Source organism: Echinococcus granulosus (assembly GCF_000524195.1).
Source record: "Echinococcus granulosus chromosome Unknown EG_S00009, whole genome shotgun sequence".
In the NCBI taxonomy this organism is placed as follows: domain Eukaryota; kingdom Metazoa; phylum Platyhelminthes; class Cestoda; order Cyclophyllidea; family Taeniidae; genus Echinococcus; species Echinococcus granulosus.
In genome coordinates, this window is record NW_020170389.1 from 1347795 (window position 1) to 1361146 (window position 13352).

At 41.3% G+C, this 13352-nt stretch overlaps 4 protein-coding genes across 4 annotated transcripts; 3 read left to right on the forward strand and 1 right to left on the reverse strand. All coding sequences in view use genetic code 11, as the record gives it.

Moving 5' to 3' along the window:
• Positions 1–1808: 1808 nt before the first annotated feature.
• EGR_02154 (Cell cycle regulator protein) lies at positions 1809–6685 on the forward strand (the record flags this gene model as incomplete). Its single annotated transcript, XM_024491403.1, has 11 exons — positions 1809–2030; positions 2073–2389; positions 2424–2508; positions 2566–2914; positions 3707–3832; positions 3998–4294; positions 4664–4737; positions 4912–5021; positions 5088–5414; positions 6092–6138; positions 6534–6685. 11 exons carry the CDS (start codon positions 1809–1811, stop codon positions 6683–6685), a joined length of 2106 nt encoding a protein of 701 aa, XP_024354256.1.
• Positions 6686–7525: 840 nt separating this feature from the next.
• Positions 7526–9197, reverse strand: EGR_02155 (AN1-type zinc finger protein 2B; the record flags this gene model as incomplete). The annotated part of the gene is made up of 4 exons (XM_024491404.1): positions 7526–7711; positions 8027–8227; positions 8306–8535; positions 9143–9197. 4 exons carry the CDS (start codon positions 9195–9197, stop codon positions 7526–7528), a joined length of 672 nt encoding a protein of 223 aa, XP_024354257.1.
• A 583-nt stretch (positions 9198–9780) lies between these two features.
• EGR_02156 (hypothetical protein) lies at positions 9781–12034 on the forward strand (the record flags this gene model as incomplete). Its single annotated transcript, XM_024491405.1, has 6 exons — positions 9781–9792; positions 10398–10453; positions 10499–10567; positions 11300–11483; positions 11525–11593; positions 11942–12034. 6 exons carry the CDS (start codon positions 9781–9783, stop codon positions 12032–12034), a joined length of 483 nt encoding a protein of 160 aa, XP_024354258.1.
• A 1009-nt stretch (positions 12035–13043) lies between these two features.
• Positions 13044–13325, forward strand: EGR_02157 (Cytochrome c oxidase assembly protein; the record flags this gene model as incomplete). Its single annotated transcript, XM_024491406.1, has 1 exon — positions 13044–13325. The coding sequence occupies one exon, from the start codon at positions 13044–13046 to the stop codon at positions 13323–13325; it is 282 nt and encodes a 93-aa protein (XP_024354259.1).
• Positions 13326–13352: the final 27 nt, after the last annotated feature.

Below are 13352 nucleotides of genomic sequence, written 5' to 3' on the forward strand. Positions count from 1 at the left end.
TCTTAGTTAATTAACTTTTATTTTAATCAGGTCGTCGGTGGAGTAATTTTATTGAGGATTATCTACTAAAAGGCAATCACTTAAAACTTTTGACTTAAGGGTTCAGGAGGATGTTTCAAAACCGATTAAAGTGATATATTTATAGCTCAATGTAAGATCCACAATAATCATATACCACATGAAGAAATTGCAAGCATGTTTCGCAATTATTGAAACGTTTCGTTCCTTGTAAGAAACAGGGTAAGGAAGTGAAAAATACCAATAAAAACCCAACAGACTTGCAATCATGCTTAGCAAAAACCACCAAAGCCGATTTTAGAAGCAGCTACTTTAAGGTATCATCCAAATCACTCTAAGATAATCCTTGAGGTAACATAACACTTTGGGATTGTGAGGTGAGATCTGTTCACCAAGGTGAGAGCTGATTTGAGGATTTAACTAAACATGCATATAAGTGGAAGATCTACACGATTTTTAACAAATTTTATCGACAGTACCGCTTGAGTCACCCAAATATAACCGAAAGGTAACTCAAATGAAGATATCAGTGGGGGTAGAGGGAGAAATTTCAACTCTGATATTTTTAAATCTCTAGTCATTTACACATCCATCTGATTGTGGCTAAGAGTCTTAAAAGTAATCCTTTTCCCATTACGATCAGTAATGAAAAACCTCGCAAAATCTAAAATATCACCTAAGCACCCCATTTAGGATTAGCATATCTGGCACTTTATAGGGCTGACTAATTAACGCAACCAAAGTGCATTTAAAAATTGAATGTGCATTTGCGGACTTAAATATAGTCAGTGGGGTAAAATAACTAAAAATCTGAATTACTGTGGCATTCTCACAATTAGGGGAATTTTTCACTGTAGCACTCATGCTGCCACCATAATATTTAATTTACTTTAAGCTCTGTTATAGTTTGGGCTACTTATAACAGGTCTTATTATTTATCATTGCATTAATAAAGTCGTGGCAAAACGAACTTGCAAATAACTCAATTTTTGCATGCTATTCCATTTGAAATGAAAAGATATTTAATAGATTATTTTTTTCAATAAAAACTTTGTTGGTAATGTTATTAAGCATTTAAAAACATAGCCTTGTGCAGTTCCATTACTAACAGTTTTGAACATGGGCTTATTTGAATAAATGGTCTATTTTGGCGCACTATATGTTTGTGTCATTTTAGCCAATCGAAATTCCGCCTCGGGTTATTGCGATGTTTTCAACGCATCGTATGATGCTTAGTCTGATTTTCATATGCATAAGTCAAATAACTACCGTATAACAGCATAAATTGGGATCCCTGCTCAAATGTCTAGCTTGCTCTTAGAGACCTGAATTGTCTCTGATGAATCTGTTGGTAATATTCTAGTGACGGCAGAGAAGTACAAACACTAGTTACGTTTTACCATATTCATAGATCTACTTAAGTTAATGCTACACAGCAAGAAAATTGCTGGGAGTGCAGTGGAACATGCGCACCGTAATCACAGCTTAGGAAACCCTCTTTGATATATGCCTCAAAATGTCATTTGTGGTCTTTAGGTAAACACGTCAAAGTCGTAGTGGCAAATAAGCTTTTTACTTCCCCTCGAAGGACCAAATTTTACCCACGAACTATTCCGTTTTTTCATTTTTAAGGTAGTTCGCACATAACATATGTGTGGACTTTTCTTGGTTATTATTAATAGTCTCATGTTATTCGCGTAACGTTATTGTTTGGAGTTGCCTTTTTAGTCCTGTAAAGGACTAAATCACTTCATCCGTCGACTTTATTTTAGACTGCCTATGCCTGAAAAATGGTTCTCGTAAATTCAATGAAAACTGTTTTCATGATGCACAAAACAAAGGATGTCTACAAACCTTTTGGGGACATTTACCATTTTGACAGAGGTCCGAACCGACGGTCAGATGTGGTAAATACGAAGGTTTCTATTCAGCGGAATGTTTGGTCTTTCGTCGTGGAGGCCGTCTTGGAGTATTGTCGAATAACCTTTGATCTCTTTTCCGATTCCAGGCCGGTATGTTATTTGTTATGCTATCGTATCGCTTCATCACCGTAGATTTCTGTCATATCTGTGGATTCAGAGGAAAAAATCCTTTCATTGTGGTACGAAGAAGATCAGTCCTTAGAAGCCGTCTGGAAGGCCTTCTCCACAGAAGGCGATTCCGTGGCTTCGGTAGATCTAGACTATCCAGGCATGCCTGGTCTATATTCATGTAAAAATGTCCTGCACATGCCTACTCCATATCAGACACAATGGCCGGATACGGGCAACGTTGGATGTGTGCTCATCATTGGCTCTGATATGCGCGCAAAGCTCTCCAATTGGCTACCCATTCTCACAGAACAACTGCAAAATCCACCTCAAGAAACAGGGTAGGTATGCTTTTCTTACTGACGTTTTCTTTAGCTATCTCCCGATTGACAGCACTGAGTGGATTTTCATTGATCTGGATTTATCTTCTTCCACTGACGAAAATGTTGCGGAAAATGAAGTAGGTTTATAAATTTTGAGCTCAAACATTTACGAAATAATCCTTACTGTTCTCTAGCTGTTTTCAACGGAGAAGCACACGATGTTGTATCAGCGGGTGCCTGTGAAGAACAACCGTTCTGTGTTGCGAGCTCTCATGCGTTTGGCGGAGCGCAACCTCGGTATGGCGAGCACTCTGGTGCAGGAGATTCCTATGAAGGAGGAGACCAACGCGGACGCCGTCTCGACTATGTACGGCGTTGAGCTTTTGCATGAATCAAAGGCACATGACTTCCTGCAGCATTTAGGTCTCGCCGAACGCCTCTACCTACGCCAGGAGGCTGACAAGACAATGTTTCAAGAACCCTCCTCAGGATTTTCCAAAACCCTGGGGATCAAATGGATCAGCCCCAGACCAGTTGATAACTGTGAGCTTGTTTAGCTACTTTTCTGTTGACATTTACTATTACCAATTGCATTCTCCAGACCTTTAAGCATTATACTAAGTAAATACGCAACTTGACGCCGTTTTTCCGTTTTTTGGATCACCATCACCTTTCAAGTGCCTTTTTTGGACACACTTCAGGCGAAAAGCCGTTTTCTAACATCAGATAATGTCTGTCCTGACTAATTGATGCTTTGATAGTTTGAGTAGTTCTGCTCTGCTTGGCGATTTAATTTCTGAAAATAGACTATGGGCCTGGACTGAAATCCGTCAAGGAAAAAGTCTGACGCATCTTGACTTGTATGTGGATTCAAATTTGCTGTTCCACCATATCAACCCATTCCAAGCCTACGGGTGAGGTAGATCATTTTGATAGCTGTTACTCTATGAGATGAGCAAGTGCGCAAAGAGGAATCATCCGGAATTTTGCATAACTTCTTTGTCATGGCATAAAAGCGAATCTTGGTAAAAATAATTCACCACAGTAGTTGGTTTTCGCATGAAGCGTTAATGCACCGACCTAACCCGGTTATTCACCACAATGGACAGTGGTGTCTGTTTATTGATAGGTACTGATCCTATGAATATGCATTCGAAATTGTTTACAACGAGGGAGAGAAGATTCTCTACTGACAGCGGGGCATGCTTTCGGTGGTTTACTCAGCTTACCAACATTTTCCTGTGCAAAGCACTGGTGAACATCGTTGAACTGCACAAAATCAAACATAATTGCGATTGATACGTAATGGAATGGTATTTTCACCCTACCGTTTAGCCTACGCTTTTTGCCCTCAATATTGGTTTTCAGTACTCATTCGCTATAGCGTTGGAGCCTTCAGGGTGACAATGGCGGCCGTGAATACCCGATCGTCTGTCTGCTTATCGCAATTCGTTTTGGGAGGTGAGTCCTACTCAATTTCCAACTTCCCTCTCCCTTTTGTTCCGGCTCATTACACGTGCGTTTTATAAGACATTTCAAATAGGGTTGCATCCGGTTCTCAACTTCTCTTTTCCATTTTTTGCGGATCCTGTGCTGCGTTTATGGGCGGAGCTGTTACATCTCTAGGTAGGTGTGTGGTACTAGCGCACAACCTTTACCGCGGTTCCACATCGCCGGAGGGCCCGCAGACCTCGGCGGACGTCTTCCTCCTCCTCTGCCACGGTTCGGTGATGTATCTACACGTGCTGGCGAGCCCCGCACCCCTCTCCCATCCACCAATTCTGCCCGCTCTCCCCGTTCGCCAGTTAGAGATTCCAGAAACCGACTTTCGGGTTATCGACTTTGTTAAGAACTTCCTTCTTCCGGCCAGGCTTGCGCCCGCTTCTGCCAACTCTGCCTATTCTATCACTCCCAAGATCAGAGGTGTGTCGCTGGGTCGCGTATAGTGAGCGTTACTATAGGGAACGAGTGGTATTATTTTGAAACTTGCCATTCCTTAGTTGAAGAATTTTGTAGTAAGTGTGAGGTGCTGTTTAGCCGTCACTTCTCGAAGCTCTATGCTGTGGGGAGCTACAATCATTCATAAGTCGGATAATGTGTGCGGAACGTTCACTTATGAGTTCATCATTCTAACAGACGTGGAATTCTACATTTTGAAATATTTATAGCTATTTGCATGGGAGTTTTTAAGCAAGAAAGACCAACCGGAGGGGACATTATTGAAATTACAAAAAAACATATTTTCTTGATAGAAGTGTGGATTCACTTATCTCTTCATGTTCACTTTCATAGCGCTACAACTTGTTGAAAGGGGCACACGCTATTGGCCTTTGCGAAATGATGCTACGTTAATCGGTGGCAACGAAGTACGCTTTCTCTCTGATTTTTCTAAACTGAGGTTCGATATGAGTTAACTTCAGTTTTACTCTATCCTAAAATGTGGATCATCACTTTTCATCTAAATCGGTTAATTGCGTTGGTAAACTGAAGTCTTTTACTATTTTGCAATAAGTAGGGTGCTTTTATGTCACTCGTTATAGCTTGCGACTCCGCTTTTCGAGCATATGACGAAGGACTTCTTCGAAGTCGCGGAATCCGCCGCCTGTGAGAAAGCCGTTGATTCCATCCTCGCGACAATCAAATCCCATCCGTGAGTTCGCTTTAGCTCCCCACTACTCCCACTTTTTGCGACTTCACACATCGTCTTTGTCACTAGGGTTCCCAAAGAGACTGGTTCCAGCCACCTTCTTTGTAGCCAGCCTGTGGCGATGGCTGTTGAGCTAGAATTCCTGCTATCGCAATACGCTGACATCTCGGAAGACCACAGCCAGCTGATGGCCACTTTCAAGAAGAAGGCAGAAGTAGTTGTTTTTGCCAACAAACGTCTCTCGAAACTAATTCCAAAGGCAAAAAATCTTCTCATCAACGGCCACCCCATAGCCGGCAGTCCTCTCTCTCGCCTCTCTGAAGTCAAGCACCAACTCAGAGACAAAAGTGGCGGAATGTCTAAGCCAGGCGCAGCCACGTCACTACCTGATAACGAGTACGTCGAAATATGATTTCTTTGGTTTTTTGTTAATTTTAGGAGTCGGTAGTCGTCAGTCAGTGTTATTACATTCTTATGTGATATAGGTTATGTTGGAGAACGGTGCATTTCTAAAATGCTTTGGAACAGTCATGTTCGCATCGAGCGTTAGTTGCTGTAGTTCTACGACCCAATTTGGCGCGAAAGTTAGGGAAGTAAAGCCTATAGAAAGTCGTTGATTTGCAAACTCCGCATCTATCATGTTCTTTAATAATACCGATTTTTTTAACGTCGTGAACAGAATTTGTGTATTTCTAGTTTATCTATGCACAAAAAAATGTTTTCACACTATGGTAAGCCAAGGATATTTGCCTATAGTTGGATTTCGCCCTCAGAAAATTCATACCCAGGTGTATGATCTTTCTGTCACTAGTCCAGTGACTGGAGCGAGAAATCCCATATTTTGTGACCAGATGTGCTAAGTCATTTGTGAGAATGCCACGCTAAGACATCCGAAAGCAGACGCCATAATGAAATGGGGATTATGTCGCTTAAAATACATATTTGATTTCCGCTTGGCAAATCCAGTGGGTATTGTCCATTTTCATAAACAACTTGTGTGGGTGTCCAAATAAGCTCCTTATTTCCATTCTTTCGGTTTGTTAAAGCTATTTCCTGTTCCTTTTTGCATACAGAACTGTGTTTGGGAACGGCACTGCATTGAATATCGTATTCGCCCCTTGTAAGTTCCGTTCCACACAGTATTGGCCACCTGAAACACTAGCTGAAATTCAACAAAACCCCCTTACCTCATATTTATGGCACACATACATTCCGCTTCTGGAAGGTTTGAACAATCATACCTTATGCGTTTTTCCATCAAGAACTATACTTTTCATATTTATCTTATTTAGTTTTACACAAATTAATTAAAGTTGATTGACATCTCACCTTTATTCTTGCATTTTGCGCACAATTGATAAACCTCTACTCTATGCTAATGAATTTACACAGGGAACAAGTAAACTGTTTTCTCATTAAAATCCGGCGTGGAATAGACCCACTTTGTCATCTGATTTGCTACAGTCACTTGCACTATACGGGGTCAGGAGAACCTCTCCTTTTGCATTACTGCAGGCCCAATGGAAATTTTTATGCAACAACTGACAGGAGCGTCCAAACGATCCATCCCCAGCCGAGCCGAATTTGAGGGTGTCCTGGCTGGTGGCAACTTGAAGGGTCCGCTGCGTCTCTACGCCGGACTGACCGGCGGTGAAGATGAAAACTAGCCACCATGGCCCTTGTAAATATCCCTGTTTGTTAGTCAGGTTTAAATAAATTATTTTTTGTGACAACTGCCCTCTGGTATTCATGTTTTCTTATACCCATAGAAGTTGGGAAGATTATGCTGGATGTATTTAGCCACCTTGGACCTACTGAATTTCCTGAGCCCTAGTCTCACAGTTTAAGGCCGTATTGCGGTGTGACGGTAACACTGGAGTTGAATAATCCTCAAAATATTTAAAGGTACTCCTCCCCTCCTTACGATCATGAAATCATCCCAGGGGATTCCATGATGCTTAGCACAATAATTCGGATGGTAGTCATGACACCTAAGCAGGGAAGTAGTAGTTAACGTCCTAATTTCCCTCAAATTTATCCTTGTTTGCTTTTTCCGACCGCACCATCTAAGTTGTCTTCGCATTACCTAACTCTTCCACGGAATTCAAATAGATTAGGGAGTATGCATGAGAAGCTCGCTAGTTTACTCTCCGCCATTGATATAGAACAAGCAATTTGGCTGAAGACAAGTCAGATCAGAATTATGACTGATTCAAGCACAAATGGTTTTTTTAATAAATCATCACGGAAGTACAATACACAGAGGATGTATTTTGAGTGGCAATAGCAATTCCCAAACAGTGGTCACGCTATCATTTCATTCTAGTATATTTGATTCAATCAATCAAATTAAAAATACTGTTTTCCTAGAAATAAGGAATACACTATGTTGCGTTGAGATTGAAAAGATTTGGGTGTAGAGCGGACGGAGAAAAAATGGAATAAAAGGAAACATTGGAAACTGCATAAATTCAGTGACTGGTTGGCACATCACTTTATGTTAAAACCTAGCCAATATTGCACCCGTTATCTGAGGGAGCCGATGTTTGATATTGCTGACGCCGCCTCCGACGATTCTCCTCTTCCTCGGCTTCCATCGAAGCAGCGATCACCAGCGCCAGTTGTCTGTCCTCCTCCTCCTGTTTAGCTTTACTCATTGCTGCACTATTATTGTTGAAACCGTTGTTAGATTGCTTTGAGGAAAAAGAGTAAAAAATTACACTTTAGTATGGGATCACGAGGAGATTGTCGATAGCACACCCCATTGCTAAGATATCCTACTAACATCGACCAATATCTGCTGCTTCAAAGCACGGGGTGGGAATGTACCTTTAACTAATATAGATTCAACTAGTGTGCGTGGCGTGATGACTAAAAAGGTTGTTATCTAGAGCCGAGAGAACAGTAATGTGGCGATTCATTGTTTTCTGGAGATAATCAACTCCAAGAGAGTGAATCTTTAAAGGAGTACAGAAGACCGAATAATAAATCAATTAGGAGGAAATTACCCCAGTGACAGCGCGCCTAATTGCTGCGGCCCCAGAGGCAGACATTCTCTTTCCGGTGGTGGAAGCTGCTGAAATGCCCTTGCAATTGTGGTCCAATTCGTTTCGATGGCTAATACAGTAGTTGAGGTGACATCGTTCACAGCGCAAAGGAACCAGTTCATTTTTTTTACACCTCGGCACCGAACAGGCATTGTTAAATATCTGTTAGAAGGATAATCGAAGCTGAGCAGATCACTTAAACCAGATCAGAGTTTGCTTCCTAAAAAGGGGACCACTTACTTTCCCTTTCAGTGCAAGAGCTGGTTGAAACTTGCATGCTGTGTCAATGTGGTGGCCAACTTTAATGTCAGCAGATTCGTCAGAACCAATGGGAACAGGGACACCGCACAGCGGGCAGACAGGAACTTGGCGTTCCTTCGCATTGCCGACGGAACAAGAATGACAGTCAAAGAAGTAATGATTCTTACAAAACACTTTACGACAGCCTGAACATCTAACTGGCAGGAAATCTAAAAATTGAACCGACCACGTATTCGAAACTGCATGCGATACAATCACACCACTAAAACTTGCACTTCAGCATTAACGGAAAACCCATGAATGCACTTGAAGAACATATCAAATGATTCAAAAGTTCAAATAAAGCTAGCTACCCATGACAAAAGATAATTAAAATTCAGACAACGTAGTAGTGCTATAAAGGCACAACGTCTAGCATTTAAAGCCCATCAATTTGGGCAAAGTAGCACGAGACGATGTATCAGGACAAAAAATGCGCCATTAAAAAAGTTTTCACAATAAATCATGCAAAACTCAAAAAATAGGCCAGAAGAGCAGTCCAACACCTAAACTAATAAATCTCATTAAAGGCATTGTAAAAGAAGCCGGAAGTGTAAAAGGGGCAGTAACTAAGCAGGTAAACAGTTGATTCTCCAAAAAGCTCACACAAAAAACCTTAAACCCATTTAAAAGTTTCTGACAATGATGTGCATTTGCGTTCCTACTCCGAGTAAAATATTGACGCTTATACAAAAAAATACGCCACCAGAAGAACGCCCCTGTTATTGCCCTCAAGATAGGTAAAAAAACAACCAGCGTACGAAAAAGCAAACGCACCTAACATCTGACAGGATTTTACAGCACATTGTTCGCCAAGATTGGGAAACTCCATTTCCCGCAACCTACTAATCACAGTAACACAGCAAGGGAACTGCTGGACCCGCCGTACAGTAGACAGGTACAAACAATGCCCGGCAAGACAGTCTTTTGACAGGGTAAAAAGGTGCTGTATTATTTAAATACTTTATCAAACTTTTGTTTAATTTTTATTGTTTTTTCATTCTTTTGCAGAAGAAAAACACCATGTCAAGCTTACATGTAAAAAGTAGTACAATCATGCACTAGATTATTAAAGTAAAATTTGCGATATAATTATTTTACATCGAATTTGGAATTTAGCAGAGTACATTTTAGTCTGTTCTTTTTAACGTCTAAGTTTTACTTCAGTAGATCAGAAAACAAAATTTTGCAGGAAATCCAGCAAGTAGTTTGTTTTGTCTTCTTTTTTAATGAAAGTGTAGACTAATCCTATTTTGCTGTAAGGGCTGTAATTCTATATTTTCTACGGTGCAATGTGTACAACAAAGAAAGCAGTAGAATTAGTGTGATTGTGTGCGCTTTCCTTCCGTTGTTTGCTACTAGCGCTGCCTGTACGTTTTTTGTGACTTACCTACGGCCATGTGATCGATTCGACTATGTGGGTTCTGGTGTGTTTGGTTTTTCCTAACAAAATTCAGCGTGATGTATAATTCGTCACTCTGATTTGTGCTTTTGTCGTTTCGAGCTTGTGATCTAGTTTGGCATGATTTATTCTTATATCTTATTCCCAGATGGTTTTCTTCGTTGTTCCCCATGTCTCATTAGTTTTCTTACCTTTCTCTGTTTTATATACCTTGAGGGAGAATAGCTGAAGGCGGGTATTTTTTACTCATTTCTGGCTAAATATATGATGGGTCATTCTCTACCTAGATAAGTTATTAAATAAACCTTTAATAATCGCCGCATTTGTGCTCATTTTGCAGCACTTTTCGCTACGAAAACTTTTCTGAGTCTTCACTTTTTACTTTGCTTTGAATCTGTAGGAACGGGAAGTCAAAAGCTTATGCCTAATTTCTATGGCATTTTCACTTCTTCCCATCTTGAACACCTTTCTCTTGGTTCTTTAAACCCACTATTACAACAATTTTCCAACAGTTTGGCTCCTTGTTTGCTTAACCTGGGAGCCCAGGTTCATGTCAAGCCCCTCTGTCTATGACATCGAAATGAATCACTTTTTGCCTTATGCCACCTTTGACCACCTGCTCTTTCGCAGATTTTGGAAAACGGCCTTGAATATGCTCATTTTTGCTGTGGAACATCCAGGCCTCTGTAAGTTACATCCTTTTACGAACCTTACTTTCTTTTAGTACTTAGGTGGTGGGTTAACAAAGTCGCTTCACTTTTTCCGGGTGCTTACTGCGGCAGAAAGGGAATGAGTGGTAGGTCATCCAGACTCCTTATCAAAGGGGAAAATCCACATTCAAAATAGTGCTGTTGAAGTTCGTGATATCTTAAAGGTATTGCTTATCTGATTCGATTATGCCTGCAAATATCAGTCCCTGTATACAACCACTCTCCATCCAATCTCTCTATTCACTTTGACTCAGTAAATCAAGTGTATCGGTAAATTGCGATTAGCTTATTTAGAATGGGTTGGTTAAGCTGTACGTGGTGCAATCCATCCAGTAAATAGTTTATCCCTTTTTTGATTACAATAGTATACCCGTCGCTTATAATCCGAAAACTTTGCCAATGTCAAACAGCTTGAAGAAATCTCTCTGTGATCGCTGAGCGATTTAAAACCCCGGATTAACAAAAGTTAATTCAAAATCTACTATTTGAGTTTGGATTTCATCAAATTCATTTTCATACCTATAAATATCCCTTAGTATAATCCCTCCCATGGTAATATCCGATAATATGTTTACGCTTTTCCCATAAATAACGCAATCCCATCTCACTTTGGTCTTCAAAGTCTTTAACTTTATCCATATCGAAGTACAAAAATGATTATGCGATTTTGTTATCTTCAATAGCGTAGATGAGGTAACCAGGCTCACACCTTCCTTGCTATTCAATATCCCTCGACTTTTGAATTCATGAAAAAGTACTCTATTAGGGCCCTTATTGTTAATACGCATTCTTAGTGGTAAAAGCTGATTTGTAGGTCCTCAGAACTACTCTGCCTCGAAGGGACCTTCAAGACAATGATCGTAGGCATGCTTTAGTAAACTCTACTCAAGTCCCCTCTGGGTCTACCCCACCCACTGGATTGTCCGAAAAGAGCATCTCGTCCTCCTCCGCTTCTCTTCCCTTCGAACTCTTCCTTGAGGAGGTCAAAGCACAAGCCTTCTTTTGCGTAAAATCTGTTTTGAAACGCAATCTCGACCCCTCTTCTAGGACTTCAGCTCAGAAAATCTCTCCTGGCTGGCTATAGAAGCATTCAAGAAGAAAATTAATCCAAAAGAGGTATATTCACTTGAGGTTGATAATTTCTTACATAGTTCACACTGTATGCAAGCGCACAGCTTGAGTTGAATTGGGACCGAGTATTATTCGCACATCGTGCTTACCTGAATTTTTCTCGTCCTTCGTTTTAGACTAAGAAACGGTTGCAATAAATAGTACCTTTTACCCTCAGCAACATCTCGTGTTAATGTAAACGCGCAAGTAGCCTTCAGTGTATTCAGTTCTTTTTCCTGACCTTATCATGGTATGTTTGCAGCGGCACAAAATGAGGTGAAAGACCACGCCTTTTTACTCCAGCCTATGTCTGTTCGCTTACTACTTAATGCTTTTTGGCCTTGAATACTGCAGATATTTGCGCTAATGAAGATGGACTCCTTTCCACGTTTCCTTCGCTTGTACTTCTACGAGGTCTTCCTGCAGCAGTACCCGGAGTCATGGTAAAATTGGCATTACTACTGCTATGCAGAGTCGTATAAACTTCGACGACTCTGCCTGTGGTGGCATTTTGGCCCCCTCGCAGCAAAAAAATGCGGAATCTGCAATCAGTGTTTAACCCTATGCAGGTGAGCCGTGGTGGATAGTAACACTGCCTTATAAGCAACCCAGCCTTCCTTTTTTCTATTTTAGGTCCCTCAAAGGTCTTCGTTTGATAAATATATGTATATACATATATGTATATATCTCGAAGAAATTCATCTTCTCATTTGTATGTTTGTGTATGCTTTCAGCATTTTCTAGGGCTAGTGATTCTTCTGAGCCACGAGCGTTAATTTCTAATCTGAGTTTGTGTTTTCTCTAAGCATTGAAATGATCTTGACTTGTTTGGAGACCACGCGGCCCTCCAAAACCGGGAGAATATGATACTATCACAAATCAACTCACAAACTATCCGTAACATCGAGTAGGAAAAGTGTTTGTGAAGCTTTCGGTTTTATTCGCATATGTCTTTGCACGTCTGTTGCCAGGGTTATGTTCGAAGTGTGTCCTTCATCAGATTATCAGAACTGGATGTGCTGACCTGTATCGCTGAGGGGTTGCTAAAGCTTAAAACAAGGATGTCATACTCCGACCATACTTGCTGGTCCTTTGGGCGACAGTTGAGTTTCCAAGTTTGTTAGCACGGGCGCCGGCGCCAAATCACATGCTGACAACGAACGTGCCGAAGCCCCTTCGGTCAGGTCGAGAAAGCCGTGGATTTCGCAACGTGTTCGATTCAAATCTAGTAACGAGGATCCTTTCCTGAAGCTAGTATTCCTAGCCAATGCGTGGCCCCTCCCAATTGGTAAAGTAGTACCCATTAAAGTGCAAATATTTGGCGCTATCTCAAGGGCGAAGACGATGTTCCACGACTCCTAAGCATTATGCCTTTGTTCTAACATATTCCTCTCGAGGTGCTGATATGATTTGGTTGAATCCTCAAAGCGTATTTTCTCAAGTCAAAACAAGTAAAATGGGAGACGCGGGGGCATTTGTGAATCAACGGAACAGAGTCAGGCCTCCAGACAAGGGAAGTTTCCCGCTGGATCACAAGGGCGTGTGCAAGAGCATGCGGGAGAATTGGGTAGCCTGCATGAATACACACGCCTGGGACAGCAGTAAATGTCGCTCCGAATCGGCTGCCTACCTGCGCTGCCGCATGGACAACAACCTCATGAGCCCCGAGGAGGTCGCCAAACTGGGTTACAACGATGTTGAATGGGACCGGGCGGGGCTAATCTACCCTGAGAAATGACTTACATCTACATCAAATGCCTTTATT